Below are 19,359 nucleotides of genomic sequence, written 5' to 3'. Positions count from 1 at the left end.
ATTTATTCTCACAGCACATTCTCCTTACAAAAAAAGCTTCATAGACTTTGACTCTCTTTCCAGTCTTGCATCTCTAAATAAATATATATGCATGTGTAAAATGGATGGAAATAGGTTTCTACACAAAACTCCAAAGACTGGCTAAATAGCACCAGGCTGAGATTACTTGCCCAGGCTTATGGAAAATGATTTCAGCAGAAACACTTCCCAGGTATTTTGAACTAAATAGAATGTAATTGGAACATTTAAAAAAAAAGGGGGGGGGGAGGGAGAAGGGAACAAAAAAACCAAACAACCTTTTTTCCTGTGCTGATGGTGCCATAAAGCCTGCCTATAGATCCTGCGACCATTTCAAAGGCAGGAAAGGCTGAGGCCTTCGCTGTGGTGTCCACCAGCTTTGAAGTGCCGAAAGCAGCTGCTCCCAGCAGATAGGGACCGTGGGGCTGCTGGAGTTATTTTTTTTCCTTCAAAATATACTTTCAAATCTAACAGCTGCAAGTAGAACAAAGTTGAGTTAAAGTATATTTAAAGAAAAAAAAAGCACCAGTTTCTGAGAGTGTTCTCAGTGGATACTTCAAAAGACAGTGACACTGAATCAGATGAAGCTGAAACCCAGAGTGACATGTGACAGCTGAAACCAAATACTGCAAGATTGCAAAATTTCTTCTTTGCTTCACTAACAAGTTCAAATGAAGTTGAAAAGTTAATATAATAGGAACTGCCATGGTTTGGGGGGGGTGTAAGTTTTTTTTAAAGGAAAATCAAAATATGACAATGTTAGGTTGTATCACTGTATCTAATCTACAGGCACATCAGCCTTTCATACCTATACCCAACATTCACAGTAGTCATCTCTTTGAAATCAGCATTCAAAGAGAGCGCTGCGAAGCACAGACAACCATTCACATAAAGCACACACACAAGTCCACAGCCCTCAAGTTCCTACACCTTCAAAATGCTCGAGTCTGGATCGGATAACACACTACTTCATTTGGCTCTTCATTATCAACTCGATTAAATTTATGGACAACTGAAGTCTCCCGTAGGTTGTCAGTGATACCTCAGCCACTTGCCATTCCCATCCATGCAGACATATTTGAAGGTCAATTTTCCTTCTCTTTATATATGAATTCCATTTCATAACACCATTCAGACACAGGAGGCAGAACATTGCAAAGCAATTATTACACTTCTGAGATAACGGAAGCATCCAGTTTTTAGCTGCGTGTCTCTCTCCTGACCAGAAGTCCACCAGGGCCACGCTGAAATGCACTTCCTCTTCTAATTTACTGCTTAAACAGTTTGTCTAAATCAGTCTACTAATCCCAAAGTAGTAACCAAAGAAATACACCGTAAAACAAGGCAAGGAAAAGTCTGCTTTAAAAATAGTATAAAATTTCTGAAACAGCAACAGAGTAACACAGAGATACAGAAGTTGGAACTTCTCTCCCAATTGAAAGGAAATTTTAAGAGTGGAAGAACAGAGTTCATACCACTTTGTGGTTGTACTGAAATAGCCTTACGTTGTAGGAAGGACAAGGCAAAAAGATTAGTTTCCAATGACAATCCATTAAAGTCTATAGTAAGGGTCACAGATTCTTCATGCTTGCAAGCTTTTAAAGAATAGTCTAAATACAAACAAAAATAATACAGGATATTTCTGTTCAAGAGGCATAATGGTACGGGGGAAAAAAACAAAAATAAAACACAAACCATTGCTCTATTAGTCATTGTCATTTTCTTTTAATGCACAAAATAAGGTCGGCATTTGGCCAAAGAGTATATTTATGCCTTTATATTTCTTACCAGGCTACGCTGAAAGAAAAAAAATTATCGTCTGTTGCTAGAAAAAGAAACGTCATGACATCCATTTAATTTCTGACAAACTGCAGATTAGTTTTTATCACTATAGATCATGTTTCTAAAACTAGGAAAAAAATCTTTGCATAAATGCTGGCTTACTCGGGACTTTAAAGATACACCACAAATCATGAGAAGTGTAAAGAAAAAAGTGAACCATCCATAACACTAAAACAATGTGAATATAAGATCACATTAAAAAGTTACACCTTAACGTAGACGCCCAACTAATCCTGGTACTTCTTGCCTTCCGTCCTTCTTGTATGTCCTTACATTGACACATCCAGCTTTCTGGCCGTTAATGCAAGGAGTTATTGCAGTGCCTTTTACATGAGTAAATAATTTGAAGAAAACCCATTCCCATGATTCTATAGCAGTGAGTGCGTTTGTGATTTCTACCCTTTATTCTAGAGATTCTACTAAATTACAGCACAGAAGTGGAAGTTTTCCTGTTCTTTTGAGAAATTCGTTCATGTGCAACACAAAAACCCACAAAACAAGATCCCCCACAACTCCGCAACCTGGACTGTTCCTGAATCATTAAAAGTAAGGACCAGAAATAACATCCCCCGGGAAAATACAGTGCCCATGTAGATGGACCTCACTATTACATGGGACAGCTTTCTGCAGATCGTCACGTAATGTCGCAATTAGTCATGGTGACAACTCTGAGTGAGGATAAAGGAAATGCTGATCTGAACCAATAAACTCGCTCCAATCCCAATTTAACTGGAGCTCCATGCATGAAACACACTGTTGCTCCTCCCAAGCACGGGATACGATCTCTCTCAGCATCTTGTGATCCCTCCTGTTTCTTAGTTACTTGAAAAGACACCTCCAGACGGAGCAAAGCACGCCTTGTATCATAAGCTGCCTGCAGTATTTCATCCTCTCACCAGCATGGAAGATAAACTTGGACAGGAAATGAAACCACATTTCCCTCGTGGAAATGTAAACTTCTATCAACTCAAAAACACCGATAAGAGCTAACTTTAAGCTTACAAACTAACCATATCATTGCTGTCCTTCAGAAAGTGATCAAGAAAAATTGTCAGCCCTTTAACAGGTGTTACCAAAGAGACACTGCTTTAAGTTTCCACAAGAAAGCAGTACCTTACGGCGAGGATTTGATGGGCCGTTTCAGCTGCGCAGCTCTCTTGCCTATATCATGCAATAATTTGCCTGCTTCTATTTCTGTTTCCCCCCCCTCTACACTTAGCAACACTACCGAACTAAAGTTTGTTTCCACTCAAATGTTTCCTGAGTATTTCCCAACTCTGCAATTGCAATTAAAAAAAAAAGAAAAAAAAAAGAAAAATTCAGTATCAGTGGGCCAAAACAAGCAGACATAGAAACACTCCCCATATTTAAAATGATAAAAAGAATAAAACGCTGTCTGTCTCTTAACAAGAAGAAAAACAGATAATGTCACTAAATGATTTTATCTGGTCATTATAAAAATAGGTGTTGTCACCTGTAAGCCTGGGAAACCATTTGGAACAGTCAGATGTACAACAGCTTGCAGGGAGGAAACAAAAATATTTCCTATTTAGACTCCCCCCCCCTCACTCTGTAAAGACCGAGTTTATAGGTATGCAGAAAGGGAAGAGGAGCAATACACAGAGGGAGAACAGGATTAAGACTGACACAGGAACTGACCTACATCTGCATGAGAAAATGTCACTCCTCCCCTCCACCCAAAGCAGCAAACTGACCTGTTGCTCATATCTTTGCTTGAGCTCATCCAATTGCCATGAGAATTCTTTGGATTGCTTTTCCCGGAGAGATTTTGATCTGCTTAGATCTGCTTCTACCTTTTCCATCTACATGGTAAAAGAAAGGGAATACTTAATTTTTTTAAAAATGCATAGCTTCAAACATTCTGACATTTTTACAGTTGTTTGCTAACCAAAGACCTGAACATAACTCACTGAGAATAATAATAATTAAGTATTATTTATATGGTGTGAAAATGAATATTCAGTAAATACAAGATCATTAGTTACTTACAGATATACTTATCACCTATATCACACTGCTCATTACAAAGTATTGGCTTATATTTTCACTTGACAGTGGTGAATATCAAAATTAACTGGATATTTTTTTCCAGACATACTTAAGACTCAAATCTATTTCATTTAAAAACACATTGCCTGTGGAAATTCGAAGAAAGCACTGTGTGAGTCAATGCACAAACTACACATTTAAAGTAAATTTACATTAAATCAGTAAAATAACCTGAAAGAAAATTATTTGGCTGCAAGTAAAGTTCTCTGCAGAGAGTCATCGCCCATGAATAATGAGTCCCACAGATTCCAGCATACAGCATCAAGGAAGCAGTTTCATAACCCAATTAACAAAGGCTGTTGTATCAAAAGCACAACCGTTAGCTGCACATCAGGCATGTTTCCATAGGAACATATATGCAGCACTGACCTGCACGGCACACTCATCAATAACTTTCAGATCTAGGTCCCAACACAAGCAGCAAATAAACTATCACCCTGAAAAGACAGAGAAGGAAAAAGAGCGTAGCTGTCAAGAGCCTCGCTGCTGCCACAAGTCCATCTGCTGCACCAAAAGAAGAAACACAATAAATTCCTGAACCACAAGCCAAAATCCTATTTGGCCTAAGGGAGTGCTCTGTCTTCTACAGATGTCTTTGCCAATCAGCCTGGCCATCACTTCTAAGCCAGATAACAAGGAGAAAAGGCAAGACTCAGTGGGAAAAGCATTTTATTGGAAAATGCTGCAGGAAGAGAGGAAGATGCAAGACTAGGAGTTGTTATCCAGGGAGAAAGGGGGGAAAAGTGCAGGACAGAGGGCAACAAGTCATCAAGGACCTTCCAGTAGATCATGAACCTTATGTCTGCTGTCTGCTATCTGCTATTAAAAAAAGGGAATTCTATGAATATTTTTATGAACAATTTCTCCCAACTCCATGAGTTGCAGCTCCATAGTCATATTTTCCTTAGCTCAAAGCACAATAAAAAATCTTATTACTTCATTAAACAGTTATTTTTTAAGAGAATAAAAGCATTTTAAAAAGTGAAACAAAACATGCAAAGATGCTTTAACTCTACAGGCTTTGTGCTTTAATCATTAGATCAAATTCATATATTTCCTATAAATGCAATGAAGGTTCCTGGTCATTATTTGCCAGACCAAGATACACGAGAGCCCAAGTACCACGATATCTTCTATGTATTGTTTCTCTTTTTGCTAGTTACTATTGGCAAATTAAACAGCTCTTACAGTTAAAAATGTACTGGTCATCCATCGATGGGCATCAGGTGACTCTTAATAACAAGCTTGACAACATAGGAAGCAGATGGCACAAAATATCACAGAGCCAAACTAATGAATCAAATATTGATTACAAGACCTGAAAATGCCAGACCCCATTCTACTGATCTCCATAATTAACTTAATCACAAAGAGATGGTTTCAGAAGCTTAATATTTATAGCGTAGTTCAGAATACAGTGTTGCTATAGCTACTACAGTATTTTGCGTCAAGTAGAACATTCCCTCTAACTACAAAAAACAGAATTTTCCAATATTTTATCATCTCATGTAATAGGTGACTTATCTAAAAAGAGTATGCGTATAAAGAAGAATGAGAAAGGACAAAGCAATGAAGACAGCTTCGGTACTGTTCCTTTGTTGCACTTCCTTGAACCTTGTTTACTGTAGAACAGTAGTCTGTTATGTCCTACAACATTTTTTCTAGAAACAATATTGAGACTGCCAGAAGTCGGAGGGTATCAGAAGTGGAAATACCACTTGGGATTAAGACCTCTGTTCTGAATTTCTCCATAAGAGCACTTGGAAGTCATGGATTACAAACCACAGGTTAAACATTTTTCATGGATTCAGAGCACCTTAGCTGATAAACTATAAACATGAAATAATTTTGATATTAAATTGTGAAGTATTCTTAATATTAGCAAAGGTATGATCTAGTTAGACACAGTTTGACTTCACTCAGTCTTTTCAGTTTTGGAAAGATCTAATTTTTAGACCTGTACTGGATAGTACTACACTCCGAGTAGCTGTATTGAAAACTACTCATCATTATACGTAGGTTTGACACAACCAGTCGCAGATAAAGTTCTGCAAGATTTTCACAAGTGGATTGCTTTTGCATGCCTAATAGATTAAGAAGTACTACTACACACAAAGTGTCAGGAGAGGGGAATTATTTGTCAGAGTCCTTTGTGCACCAATCAATCAGAGTCCTTTTCGGCATCATTCTCTCCAAGGGACCACAGAGGTCCATGCGCCAGATCTCATGCAAGGGGAGTCTATGCTCTATTTTCAGCCCTTCTCCACACCCAGTTCTTCAGGAGCTCTAGGTACCTCTTATCATCAAAGCTGCTAATTCCAAAAGCCCAAAGGAAAACAGCAAGGCGAGAGGGATCAACTGTTAACAAAAGATGACCACAGAGGTCTCTTTCCAAAGTATTATCAGGAAAATCAGGGTTAAATTATATATTAACAGAAATTTTGTTATACCAGATATTTCCTAACAAAATCTTGTACCATGATATGTTTTTTTTTTTAATAGTCACAAAGCAATCTCTTTTCTCATTATTTAATGTTACTTCCATTCTCATATGGAGTATTAATCTGGCTTGAGGGATAAATAAAGTATGAAGAACGAACAATCTGTTCGGTCACATATTATTTACTATTTCTATTTTTTAGCATACAAGTCCATATAAAAAAACTCCACAGCTGATTCTCAGAGTACAGCAAAATTTATCCTCAGAATTTCCCAGAACACAGCAATATTCTCAAGGGAAGTTTACAGTAATTTTTACATGACAATTGAGTTTGTAATTTTTCCAAATTCTTCTGTGCAATTTTTTTTGTTGTTGTTATGAAATCATTGTCAGTCTTTCAAAAATGAGACTACATCCCTTTTGGAGCAGAAATAAAATATTATTTTAAGTCATCTAGAGGAAGCTGGAGAAAAGTCTCACAGTATAGGATGTAGGAAACTGACTTCAAAATAGGAGGATTTGTTCTATTGCCCTCATGGGTCTAGTCTGCAAAACAAGAGTTGCTTTGCAAGCTTGTTCTTGCTTTGTTACTTCCAAATTCTATTATTTGCTGTATGCACGGGTCTTAAAAATATCAGTAATGCCCTACATTCCTCACTTTTGCTGAAGAATTTGGAAAAAAGGCAAGACTGCAAGAATGAAAAAAGAATTTGCTTAATTACAAACAAGACAAAATATTTTATTCTTCTAAAGAAATTTCAAGCATAGTAGCTTTGTTTCCCACCAACCAACTTCTGGTTTGTGTTTCATCATTACTACAAACTTAAAGTTAATAATTCCAAGGAGAAAAAGAAAAAAAACTGTTTTAAACATCTCATGCTTGTGTTTCAAATATCTGTCATTATTTTCATTTAGTTCATTTTCCACTATTGTGCCCATAAAATATATCTTCCATATATATTCCAACCTTTTTCATTCCTAAGGATATTAAAACACAAACACTATTTCAGAGAGTTCTACTGATGTTCAGTAATAGCAAATGGGACAAGATCACATCTGCTGCTGTTTCTATTCCCAACTCTTCAGTAAAGGGTAGAGAGAAGCTTTGTGACTCAAGTTTTTTTCTTTTTTTAAATAGTACCACACTATCAGTATCCCTAGATGTTCATTACAATATCAGATTACAGCATCCTACTGGCAACAATTAGATTTGGTTACGAAAGGCGAGTGTAAAATTGAGTAAATGGTCAGGTAGAACTACTAGCTTGAGATACATATAGCGATTTTGACCTCGTGAACAAATTAAGAAAATATTCCCTTCTCTATCCTTCTTTTTGGTCACCTGTCTGCCTCGTTCCTCATTTCAGTCATCATGCTGTATTTCTAAAATCCTTTGGACAACGGTTTAACTATTGTTTCTTCCATAAGGAGTTGAACACACTGAAATCTTTATTCCTAATTATTGTTACTAATTTTCAGGGGAAGAAAAATGGATTTTACTGTCACTGGAACATGAATGACAGCAGCCGCATCGGGTCTGCCCCTGTTTATGCTCGCACTGATTACCGACCTCATTAGTGGAAGGCAGAGTTGTTCCAAAAAGAGCAGGGAGAGCCACAAACCGAAGTGGAAAATTATCAGCATCGTTCCATTGGGGTGTATAAACTAACACTTTATACTCTCACTCCTGAAAAATCCCTAATCAGGAAGATAACTGCAGATATCTTTATAACAATGACAATCCTGCCTTTGTTAGAAAGATGAAACGGCCGCTAACATCCCTTTTTGACTTGCGAGCAAAAGACACTACATTGTGAAAGATTTTGATGTAGCACTAGCAAGTGAAGCATGTTTCTGGCATTATAAGATCAGAATATGCTATCCTACTGCGACAGAGTTTGAGAAAGGCTGGCATTGTGACCTCCTCACCTGCTGTTTCATTTCAGCATAGACTTTTTCTGAGTTCAGCTCCACCTGCCGCTTAAACTCCTCCAGGGCAGCATCTGCCTGCTGGGCCTGCAGCCTCTGTACCTCTGTCACCCGAGTCAGCTGCTCCTCCTTCTCCCTAGAAAGTCACAGAAAATTTTCAGAGTTCAAGTATCAAATAAAAGAACAAGTGTGCCAGTGTAAAAGAAAGGCCTTTAACCCTATCAGTTTAAAATAGTATTCAGATTTCAATTTCCTGTCCCAGCTTCTGCCAAACTTCCCTTAGCAATACTTTGAAGAGGGGAATAGAAGTCTCGAGTTATTTTCACTTTCTCTGATTGAATTTAGCAAGCCTAAACACAGTATCCGTATCTTACGGCAAAAAGCTCCTTCTTCAAAGTCTGCAATGACTCCAGTGGTTTACTACCCCTTTTTAACCTTCTTTTTTAATCTCACCTTTAAAAGCATGCTGTCCCACTAAAATTTAAAAGAAGAATTCTCTTTATTACACTGGTGCTGTTCCAATAAAACAGAAAAAAATATCCCAATGCCACCGGTACTCAGACAAGAAGCAGAATTATTCACCACTTGACATATATCTCAATGCAAAGCGGCGTTACGCATGACATGCGGTACCTTCTCCATCTATTAGAAGCCCATAATGCTGCAATAGCCATTCAGCCTTTAAAGTAACGGCATGTGTTAAATTTTCAGGAGTTCATGCAAAGATAGTGCATATTAAAAACCTATACTGTGTGACATATTGAAGTCCATACACATATAAAAATTGCTTTTGGCTTCTTAACACATCCTAGTATCAATATTAATATATGTATAACACGTGCATACATTCACACACACACAGATATAAAAAACCGACACTCGCCATATTGACAAAAGTCAGACAAAAAATTCTGATAACTTGTAAATATTTAAGAAATTTTTATGCGATTTTTCACATAGAAGACAATCAGAAAACGCTGCAAGCTTTTTACTCCACGTTTCTAGCATCAGAGGTCAGTTCGCAGAAGGAGTTTCATGACTCCACGCTGAAACACGAGGGAACTCAACGGCAGTATCAACAGACAAAGTTGGCTCCACCAACTCTTGGTAACAGAAGAGAGAGTGAAACAGACCTGCGGCTGACATTTTTATTTTACAGGCAGAGGAAGTACCTCACGATAAATTTCCCATTTTGACAGAAATTATTTCCATATAAAACAAAGAACATGACACATAAGAGATGGAAAAGACCAGCCAATTCATCCAGCACGCAGCGGGCTATCGCAGCACAGAGCGAGCTCTCCCCGCGGGCCCGGCAGCTGCCGAGCCAGCCGCGAGGGCGTTTGCCACCGCCGCGGTTTTCGTGCCACACTGCGGCCACGGGATGCAGGATGCGACCCCGGAGCTTCCCAAAGCATCCGCTGGCAGCGGGGTATAGAAGGGCAACTCCGTTAGCAAACAGATCCAAGAAATGTGACGAGCAACAACTAAGCAACGCTGCTGTTTACTTTTATGTTTTTCTCTTCATGTATATTTGGAAAAATTACTTGATTTTAGCGCCCTATTTACATCTCCTGGGGTAACACAGACCTAAGGAGACTGACGTTTTTCAGGAAAGTTCTTATCCAAGAGAAACTGGACCAAAACAAAACAAAATCCTGTGTCACACTTTGGGGTTAATTCTTCGGGGTTTTTCTGTTCTGCTGCTCGTAGAGAAGTGCGTCTTTCTAAACACTTTGTTCAAACTTGTCAGAGAGGGCCCATCACCCACCAAAGCACTCCGCCATCACTCTCTGCATCACGCTGTGCAAGTGCTCTTTGTTTCTACTGCCACAGCAATTTCATTTTCTAACCGCCTTTGAGTTAGGAAACCTATCTGTATGTTAATCTAAGATACCACATTCTCCATTCATTTATGAGCCAATAAAAGTCACATAGCAAAAAAAACCAAGACAATTAACATACGGATTTCTCTGTGTAAATTCAACTGGCATAAAGACCATTTAGGATTTAAATTTCTATGACAGAGGATCCAAAATACCAAACTTGCAAGTATAAATATCCTCAGACATGTCTCAGAACGTATACGTTGAGAAAGCTCCAAAAGCCAAGAAAGATACGGAGCACCGGAGGAGGTGGTTATGCATCAGATCTAGCGGCCAAGGCACTCGCCTCAACTGCCCCCGGACATCCACCGACGAGGGGAGGCCGGCCGGACCCCGGGCCGCGGAGCGATGCTCGTGCTCTGCCTCGGAGGAGCCACCGCGACAGGGAGCCCCGGCATCTGCCCCCAGCGGCCCGTATCCAGCTCTGGGCTCGGGGTGACCGTTCTCCCTTCCCACAGAACAGATTTAATGCTTCCACTCTGGATTAGAAACTAAAGCGAAACCCAAAGCTTAATCCAACATATCTGCACTGAAAAGCGCCAAGAGACCCTGCAAAACCATTTTCCATCTACTCAGCGTGAAACAACAAATCACAACACAACAGCGAGGACAAGATGGCAGTCTGGACAGCAAGAGCGGGCTTCCCAACGTACGTGTCTTCTTCTTCCCAAGCGGTGTTTTTCTTTTTTTTTTTCTTTTTTTTTTTTTTCCTTCCCCCTTCATATTATGAGGTAAACCTTCAGGAATCTGATTTTATGCACCTTTATTCTTTTAAAGACTTAATCCCATGCATAGATATACCATCTCATTACCACCAGGAATAAGACTTCATGTGTGGATGTGGGAGCTGGCTCTGGCTACTTTCTATGCGCTTGAGATTTATACAGAAGCTTAGAAAACACATTCAACAATGGACTGTGGTTCACAAATATAAGAAAAGCTTTACTTTCTTTTTTTTTCCCTCCCCAAGACACTGAGCAATGTGCCTTGCATGAAGAACTGAAATATTCACTTTGAAGATTATTTTTTTCAGTTGGACTAGTTGTGGGGCCGAATACAATACAATTACATCACTTAAATCCCCTAAAGCTGAGCCGGCATGAATATAAAAATAGGGTGAATTTACTCTTTGGCCCCAATTTAAAAAGCTGCAAATTCCTCTTGTTTCAGTTTCTAAAGGATACGACCAGAGAATTAGCAATCTTACACAGCACAAACCATCTCAGGGAAAGTTGACTGTGAAGTCCAGAATTGCAATTTCAGAAAGCAGCACTCTGAAGTGTACTGATAAATGGAAAAATATAAACATCTTAAATACTTCTTCTTCATGCTTAATCGCAAGTATTTTCTTTGTTGCCCAAAACATCTTCCAAGAGGTAACAACTAAACACAGCAAGACGCTACAGCGTTGCTAGTCAAGTTAATGAAACACAGGGCAATCCAGTGATTTACAGAAGAGGTTAAATAAGCTCAAGATGTTCCTCCAAATGCAGTATGAAGCAGCAATATTTTTGTAGGGCTCTCCAGGCCAGAGGCTTCTCCCCATCCCTTGGGAGAAAGCAACAGGTGACTAAAGGCAAACGAGAGCAGAAACGCACCCAGCCCGGTACACAGACTCCTCAAAAATCAGAGCATTTTAGAACATATATGAACACCCACACGCGCAAAGCGTGTACCTCCAGGAGATACACATGTACAACTCCTGCGAACAACTAGTTTCACACCCCATTACCAAATCCCAACACAAGCACACTGCACGTCGGTTAGAGGGGTTTTCAGCAATATGGAAAATTACTAGATCATGAAAATCCTGATTGTGTTCTTATAAAAATAAGACCAGTCTTTTATTCCTGAATATGCAAATTCTTTGCCAGGTTTTCAAATACTTCTGGCAGCAGTGAAAATCCACTTACAGTGTCCAAATAAACTGGTGCAGCTACAGTTCAGTGAAGCCTGAGTAGGGGAGCAAGGAATTTCTTTGATAAGGATGCATTTTATCACCAAGTAAGTTTCTGAAACTTAGTGGCAAGTATAACAAAGAACAGGAAATATCGAATATTAAAATGGTGAAATTCACAAATGCATAGGGCTAAATACTCTGTTTTCTCCAGAAAGCAACGAGCACATTTCTCTATACGCTGCATCCTGCCTGCTACAGCAATGCCCTGAGGTTCGATTCTGCTGAACGAAATCCAGCACAGGTTAACATGACTCTGGGTTTATGCCTGTAGATAAAAGTCAATGGTACTTACCTGTTTCCCATCACTTTGGAGCAGAACGGTTGGAGATTAGAAGGGGAACATCTAATCCATGGTCAAGATAGCCCAGAGGATTCTTGGTGTAATAATTAATGATGATATGATGACATCACTAATTAGTTTTCCCAGGAAATAGGAAGATTTGATGAGGCATCGTTACTCAGAGGTATGATAACAGAGTCACATTTTGGAGGGACTACTTCTGGGGCAGAGAATTACAGGCATGACGCTCTTCTTCACACTGTGTTAAAACCTACAAGCTAGTCCTCCAACACCAGCTACCACGCAGCTACACGTATCTACTGACAAGCACACTCCACCACTGGCTGCTTCTTGGTGTGGAGGAAAGCTAATATAAGTTTCACATGCCAGCATTAAATTGAATTTTTAAAAGAAGGAACAAAAAAACAGTAAGAGCCACCCTTGCAATACACGAGGAGAAAAATATAATTTATAACACTGGAATCACAACAAAGTTGCACAATAACATGCTGTTCTTTTCAGTACAAGTATTCTGCAAGTTTAAAGTGTCTCTCCTATTAAAAAACTAAAGTAAACTTCAGTTTGCTGGTAAATATTTAACAGCTATATTTCGCAATTAAATATTTAACAGTTTATGCATTAAGAATATTTCAAAAGTTGCATTTAAAATATGCCTCATTCCTAGAGCTTTCCTACAGCAAAAATAGTTTGGAAGCGATCTCTTGTTTTGTTTCAGTGTCACTGTTTCTCGTCGAGCACTGAAAAGCACTAAAAGGATATCTAAATGGCAGGGCTTTGGGATACTGCCCCTTTTTAAGAGTTACCTTTTCATCACTGTCATCATTTTCCTCACTGAATCCAGACCAGTCAGATCAGTCAAGGCTGGGACATGGAAAAGCAGAGGAATGGTGGGGCATTCAGGCTCCCTGCCGAAGCTGAGATCTTTTGGCACGGTGATCTGCTCTGAAAAGGCACTCTCTCCTCCAACTCATTATCCTGATGATCCTGCATGACATATATACTGTCCCTAGGTATTTAAATTCTGTGCATGTCTTGCACACACCTCTTTGCCCATTCCTTCCCCCCCCCAAACCCCAAAATATTCATTCTTATGAGGAAAAGTTGTTTCACTGTCCACCAAATTTGTAACCACTGCACCTTCAGGGAGGCAACTGAAGAAGGTTCCTGCTAGATTTCTTTCCAACTTTGCTTTTTGTGTTGAAACAAGAAATAAAAAGCCTAGTATTTTATCGATCTGTGTTAAAACAAGATCAGCTATTACGGCTCACAAAGCATGCTTAGATTAAAAAATAAAAAACCATGTTAAAACAAGTTCACAAAGGAGAACTAGCTAGACAATATAAAGCAAAGCACACTCCGTAGCTAAAAAGTTACCTTCATCAAAACACATGCAATCATCCCATTCAAAAGAAAAACCTCAGGAAAAATCTGCCTCAGTATCTTGTCTATAAGATACAATGAGCAGGCACCCAGTTTTCATATACAAAATCTTATATATTACAAGTGAATACATGATCCTAATACCCGATCTGTGAGAGGGGGCATCTCCTGGGGAATTCCCCCGGCATTAACAGGGCTGCACACGGATGCAGCACTGTATTGATTTATAGTCAGCTGCAAGGTCTGTGACTGCCACTATTTCACAGCTGGGTGGGAAAACCACTAAAAATACCCTACAGACCAGTCTCTCCAATTTAATTTTTAGAATGAACGCTTTTTCAGCTACATAAATGTTAAGGCCTGAAGAACCATATATTTTTAGAAAGAAGGGGTTACCATCTTACAGTTTATTGTAAGAAAAGAAAATGCTACAGTAGTAAGAAGAGTTCTCTGAAATACACAAAAACAATTTTACTTCTCATGCTCTACTACTTTAATAAACGTGATAGCTACTTAACAGTATTTTATGCAAATTATATATGAGGCCTAAATGCATCTATCTTAGCTGTGGTTAAAGTATCTCACTGAAAGGCAGTTATTAGCAGCAAACAATGAGGAAAAACTATGGCTCCTCTCACAATGAGCGAGCCCAAACATATGGAATATGTGCAGAACACTTCTTTTTGGTGGGGAGAGGAAGAAAGACAGTGTGAAGTCATTCAAGCGGAATGATAACTAAACCAAAGCCAGATCAAAGGAACCAAGAAGAAAGACTGAAATGTGAAGCTGAAATATTTATTGCCTTCAAAACATCATCCCTATCCTGTCCCTGGGCACTTTAATATTTCGAAGTTGTTAGAAAGCATTCTAACTTGTTTCATCATTTCAAAGAAATAAAGCCAAAAATATAAAGAGGAGAACAATTTTATCTTTTATTCCCTGATTTTAAGTATAAGATGAGCTTGTCCGTATGAGAAAAAGCAGGAATACACTTAAAAATTGTTTACAGTTTGCATAATTTGAGATGTTAACATCAAAAAGCTGGCCTGCATTCCTTCAAATAAGCTGTTAGAATGAGCGATATTTACAATACAATTATTGTTTTAAACTATATCCTTATGTTTTAAATAAATCACAAGATAACTTTAAACTAAACCTCTACTTAAAGCCATTACTGAATTTGCAGTAAATATTCCATGTGCATAATATCACACATATAAAATACAGACAACAATACATTATAGTCAAAATGAATGGCTCACAAATTAACTAGACATTGGTTAAACACAACAATAACTATTATAACTATTTCTCATTATAATCATCTCAGGGTACTGTTGTGCTAGGTGCTGTGCAAACAGAATAAGAACAGCAACCATAAAGGGATGAATAAGATGTTGGTTAAAAGCCTGGATAAGTGTAAATGTGGTGGGAAAGAGAAAGGTAAAGAATAATTTAGCTAAACTTTGCAAAAAATTATCTATAAGATTTAGGTATACCACATAGATGACAGCCAACAGAGACTCAGTTATCAAGAAAGGAGGATAAGAACAGAGATAAATGGTCATGGCTTTTACATGCTGAGGTGACCTCTAAACTTCAAGAGGGAGAAGAGGGAGTGGAGAACTAGAGAAGCAGGTGTAGATAACTGTTTAGATGAAAGGAGACAAGACGGGAATTAAAAGGTGGACCAGAGAGTCAGCAGCACAGATAGTAAATAGATTCATGAGATTACCCAGAGAAAGGCATGGAGAAGGAAAAGAGAGGGAACAGAGAACAGTGGTGTGCTGCAGAAAGCTGGAGAGTGAATGAAATAAATCCTCTGAAAGACAAACTATGGAAAAGATTACCGAGGAGGAGAACCAGGCAAAAGCGGTCATTATCATTAACAAAATAGTAGCCAAGATGTAAAGAGTAACAGTTCCAAGGGTGGCTGGCAAGTCAAAGAAGATGTCAAAGACTGTTTTGTTTTTTTCTTTTGAAACATTATTTTTCCAATACACAATTCTAAACGAAACATCCAAACTAACTCCTTCAGCTTAAAGTATGCCAGGTTTATCATTTCAAAGAGGTCTGCACTGATGAAAATGCCCTGGATCAAAAAGCCTGTTTTTCTTCCTTACATGCTACCTGACCTAAATATTATTTCCCACAAATCTTGTTTCTTTTATATCCTTAGAAAATCATGGCTACAACATCAAATACTAGTTTTGAATGAGGAAATAAAGAAACCAAAACACAAGCATACCATTCACATGTACAGGGAAGTGCAAGAATACAGTATTCATTCATTGCACATATTTTTGGAAACTTTTTGTGGTTAAAAATCACTGTACTTGAAGATTCGGAATAATAATATTGGTGTTGTAATGGACAACTCAAGACCGAGGAATGGTTAAGTGTCTTATCTAGCTCATCAAATTCTTCCTTCTTTGTGTCACTTAAGTATAACTTTCATAAATATAATTACGTAGCAACAACAAAAAAAGACAAGGAGTCAAAGTCCTCCTCTGCACTATTTTTGTAAATAGTTTTTAAATGACCTAAAAAGGTGATAGCCTGAAACATTTTATGCTTATTAAAGATCAGTAATTGAATTAAATCATATCATTTTCTTTGGCCAGCTGAAGGCTCTTCTCATTTCATCAATGTTTTCAGCACTGTTTTGTTGTGGTCTTGAAATATAATGCACTGAATTTAAAAGATATGTTAATATCAAAGGTAAGCCTTTCAGAACATTCAGGGAATTATTCTGATATTTGTGTTAATTATTTGTATTTTCATTAAGTGAGGTCAGAATCTATAGCACTTAACGACCTTAATTATTACGACAGCAGTTTACAGCAGTTAATCTAAGTGTTACAGCACATCATACACTGAAGCTGTTCACATCACAAGGCAATACTTTTCATTTCATACCACTAAATATTGATGTACTTTTGTAATTGTTATCATTAAAAAGTTGTCATACGATATCTCTATAACCATGTCTAGGGACAAACTGCTGTATATAGACAAGGATTAAAAACTGACAGTTAATTTTTTTTTTGTACAACTGGAGCTTTTCTTTAAATACATATTTCATTATCACCAGTAGGTCTCCAGAGAAACTGGTGAAAGAAAATGAAAGGCTGTAAATAGTTAATAGAACACTTTATTTTTTCTTTTAAGTGAGACCATTAAATAAAGCTACCGCATTTTTTTGGCCCCTGTTCATACTTTACGTTGTGCCCCCTAGAGCGAGGGTTATGTCAGCATGTTCACTGGAGCTAAAGGAATGTTTACAATATGCTGGAAACTTTGACTGCTTCTGCTCTAAAAGGTTGCAGATGCTCAAGCAGAGCACCAAGTGGAGAACAGCTGGCTGGTTTTCCACTGACTCTTAAAGGGGAAAAAAGGAAAGAAAGAAAAAACCTTAAAGAATAAAATTATATCCAATAGTATATCCACTTACCACCACCACCGGTTTTAAATCACAAGGTTTGCTTTTTTCATTATATTGCAACTGTAGTAACAAGAGAACACTAAATATTTTTTAATAAAAGAGAACGATGAACACCACAAACATGAGTACAGACTCTTAATGTTCTTTATTGCCACATTTGGAATTAAAGACAATGCCTTCGCATATTTCTTTAATTATTTCCTGCTTTAAAAATAGTAATAGCTTTTCCATTCCTACAAGAAGTCCTCTAAACAAACACAAATACTTCATTTTCAAGGGAAAATGGAATTAACTACAGGAAAGCAGCTACACTTAGGCAACTATCCTAGAAATAAGTAATTATTCAGAAACTGGATTCGACTTACAGCAACAGGGAAGAAAAATAACCACTTGAGGTTAACGCTACTACTCCATGTATTTATCATCTTATCAATGATTATAATGAGGTCGTATTTTTCTGTGTGAAACGGCATTTACCACTACAAGAAATGAAATATCTACGGAACAGTGTTTTTGAAGAAGAATTCATTCAGAAATAAAGTTCTTAAAGTGGCTGGTGTCATAAATTCTCAAGATCCACTGTAATTCATAATTAACTTAAAATTATAATCTGTTTATATTTTGAAAGTCCAATTTTAACTTTTTTTACATGCTAGGCTCCAACACGACAGTATTGTCCATGTCCATTGTCCAGTACATGCAAAATTATTCAGCTGCAGCCTACATAGCAGTAAATATAATTTCATTTAGTTATTTATTCTATCTCCTTCTGTCATTTATCTTCACATTTTTATTTATCCTTGCCTTCATCTGCTTCCTTCTTTTTTAGCTTAGAAGCATTATGTATGCCATCTATTTCTCTAAGATTTATGTACTTTTCTTTCTTTTACATTGTTCCTGTTAAGATAATACAAAAGAAGAAAAACTGTGTAAAGACAGTGGAGTTTTGCAAGAGTTCAGTAATCTCCAGGGGTAAGAGACCCATGCATAAAACTTCTGGTACTAAAGTGCGATACATCTTTGTGTATCCTGATCAAAGCAAAAAGAACCTTTCAAACCAAACAACATCTTGGCCTTCTCTTTTTACATGAAACAAATTTTACCTTTGTGGCATAAAGGCCATTCAATCAAGCGTTTTCAGCTATGAATCTTATTGGTCTCACTTTTAGAATATCTCTGAATTTCAGTGATTACAAGAAAACACTCCGACGTCAGCAGAATCCATGCTCGAAAGAACATGGAATGTGCTCTGCTTCAGTACTGCTGCCCCAATTTAGTGCAAAGGACTTGAACAGCAAACAGCTAATGGTGAAAGATGAACATCAGGCCCACCAAACTAGCCACTGGTGAGGCAAGAACGCTAAGACTGGCAGCTCTTTTTTAATTAGATACTTTCTACAAGACAAAACCTTGTAGCACTAATAACTGTGCCATGCATGAAAATTGAACGTATACATCAGTAACATCAAACCACACTTGACAGAAAGTCACTAGAAATAGTAGATTCAAGCATCGGCATGTGGAGGCATAAAGAATAGACACAGCTATCACATTTGGAATAAGGAAAATTAATGAAGTAACAGAAGTCTTTTAAAAGTACTATGCAGCAAAACTATGGCCCCATCCTTGGAAAGAAACCTTATTCTTTTCTTTGAATCTCATGTCAATGATTTCCAATGAAAACAAGTACATGTACACAAGTATATATGGAAAAAGAAATTATTATTTATTTCTATCTTTATTATTTCTCTATTATTTCTTTATTTTTATTGAACTTCCACAGCCATGCTCCATCTTCATACCATGCCTTTGATTGAAAAGATTTTGCCTGAAAAATTTTGGCCTATCATCTAAAACAGACCACAAAATACTGTGAAAACTGTATGTGCATGTTTTTAACTGTTGTAAAAATACAGATCTACTAATAGATAGGAATGGCTTGTTACTTTCTGGAAACTTTAATCCCTCTCTCCTCCCCAGAATAGTTTTAAACAAGTTCAAAAGAGAAGTAGAGAAGCAATGGAGAAGAGAGGTGTTGCTAGTTTCTTATGTAAACAAACAATTTTATTGAGTGACTTTCAATAAACC

At 37.7% G+C, this 19,359-nt stretch overlaps 1 protein-coding gene across 9 annotated transcripts in view; it reads right to left on the bottom strand.

Moving 5' to 3' along the window:
• CEP112 (centrosomal protein 112) overlaps positions 1-19,359 on the bottom strand; it is a 182,232-nt gene that overhangs the window by 101,309 nt on the left and 61,564 nt on the right. For 8 of the 9 annotated variants that reach the window (XM_064522758.1, XM_064522757.1, XM_064522762.1 and 5 more), the window contains 2 exons: positions 8,300-8,435; positions 3,576-3,683 (listed from right to left, as the gene is read on the bottom strand). In XM_064522758.1, the coding sequence (XP_064378828.1) occupies positions 3,576-3,683; positions 8,300-8,435 (244 nt within the window). The remainder of the gene's footprint in view (positions 1-3,575; positions 3,684-8,299; positions 8,436-19,359) is intronic. The other variant, XM_064522760.1, reaches the window with a different exon arrangement.

This window comes from Dromaius novaehollandiae, chromosome 18 (assembly GCF_036370855.1).
Source record: "Dromaius novaehollandiae isolate bDroNov1 chromosome 18, bDroNov1.hap1, whole genome shotgun sequence".
Lineage (NCBI taxonomy): Eukaryota > Metazoa > Chordata > Aves > Casuariiformes > Dromaiidae > Dromaius > Dromaius novaehollandiae.
This window is presented reverse-complemented; position numbering and strand designations above follow the sequence as displayed.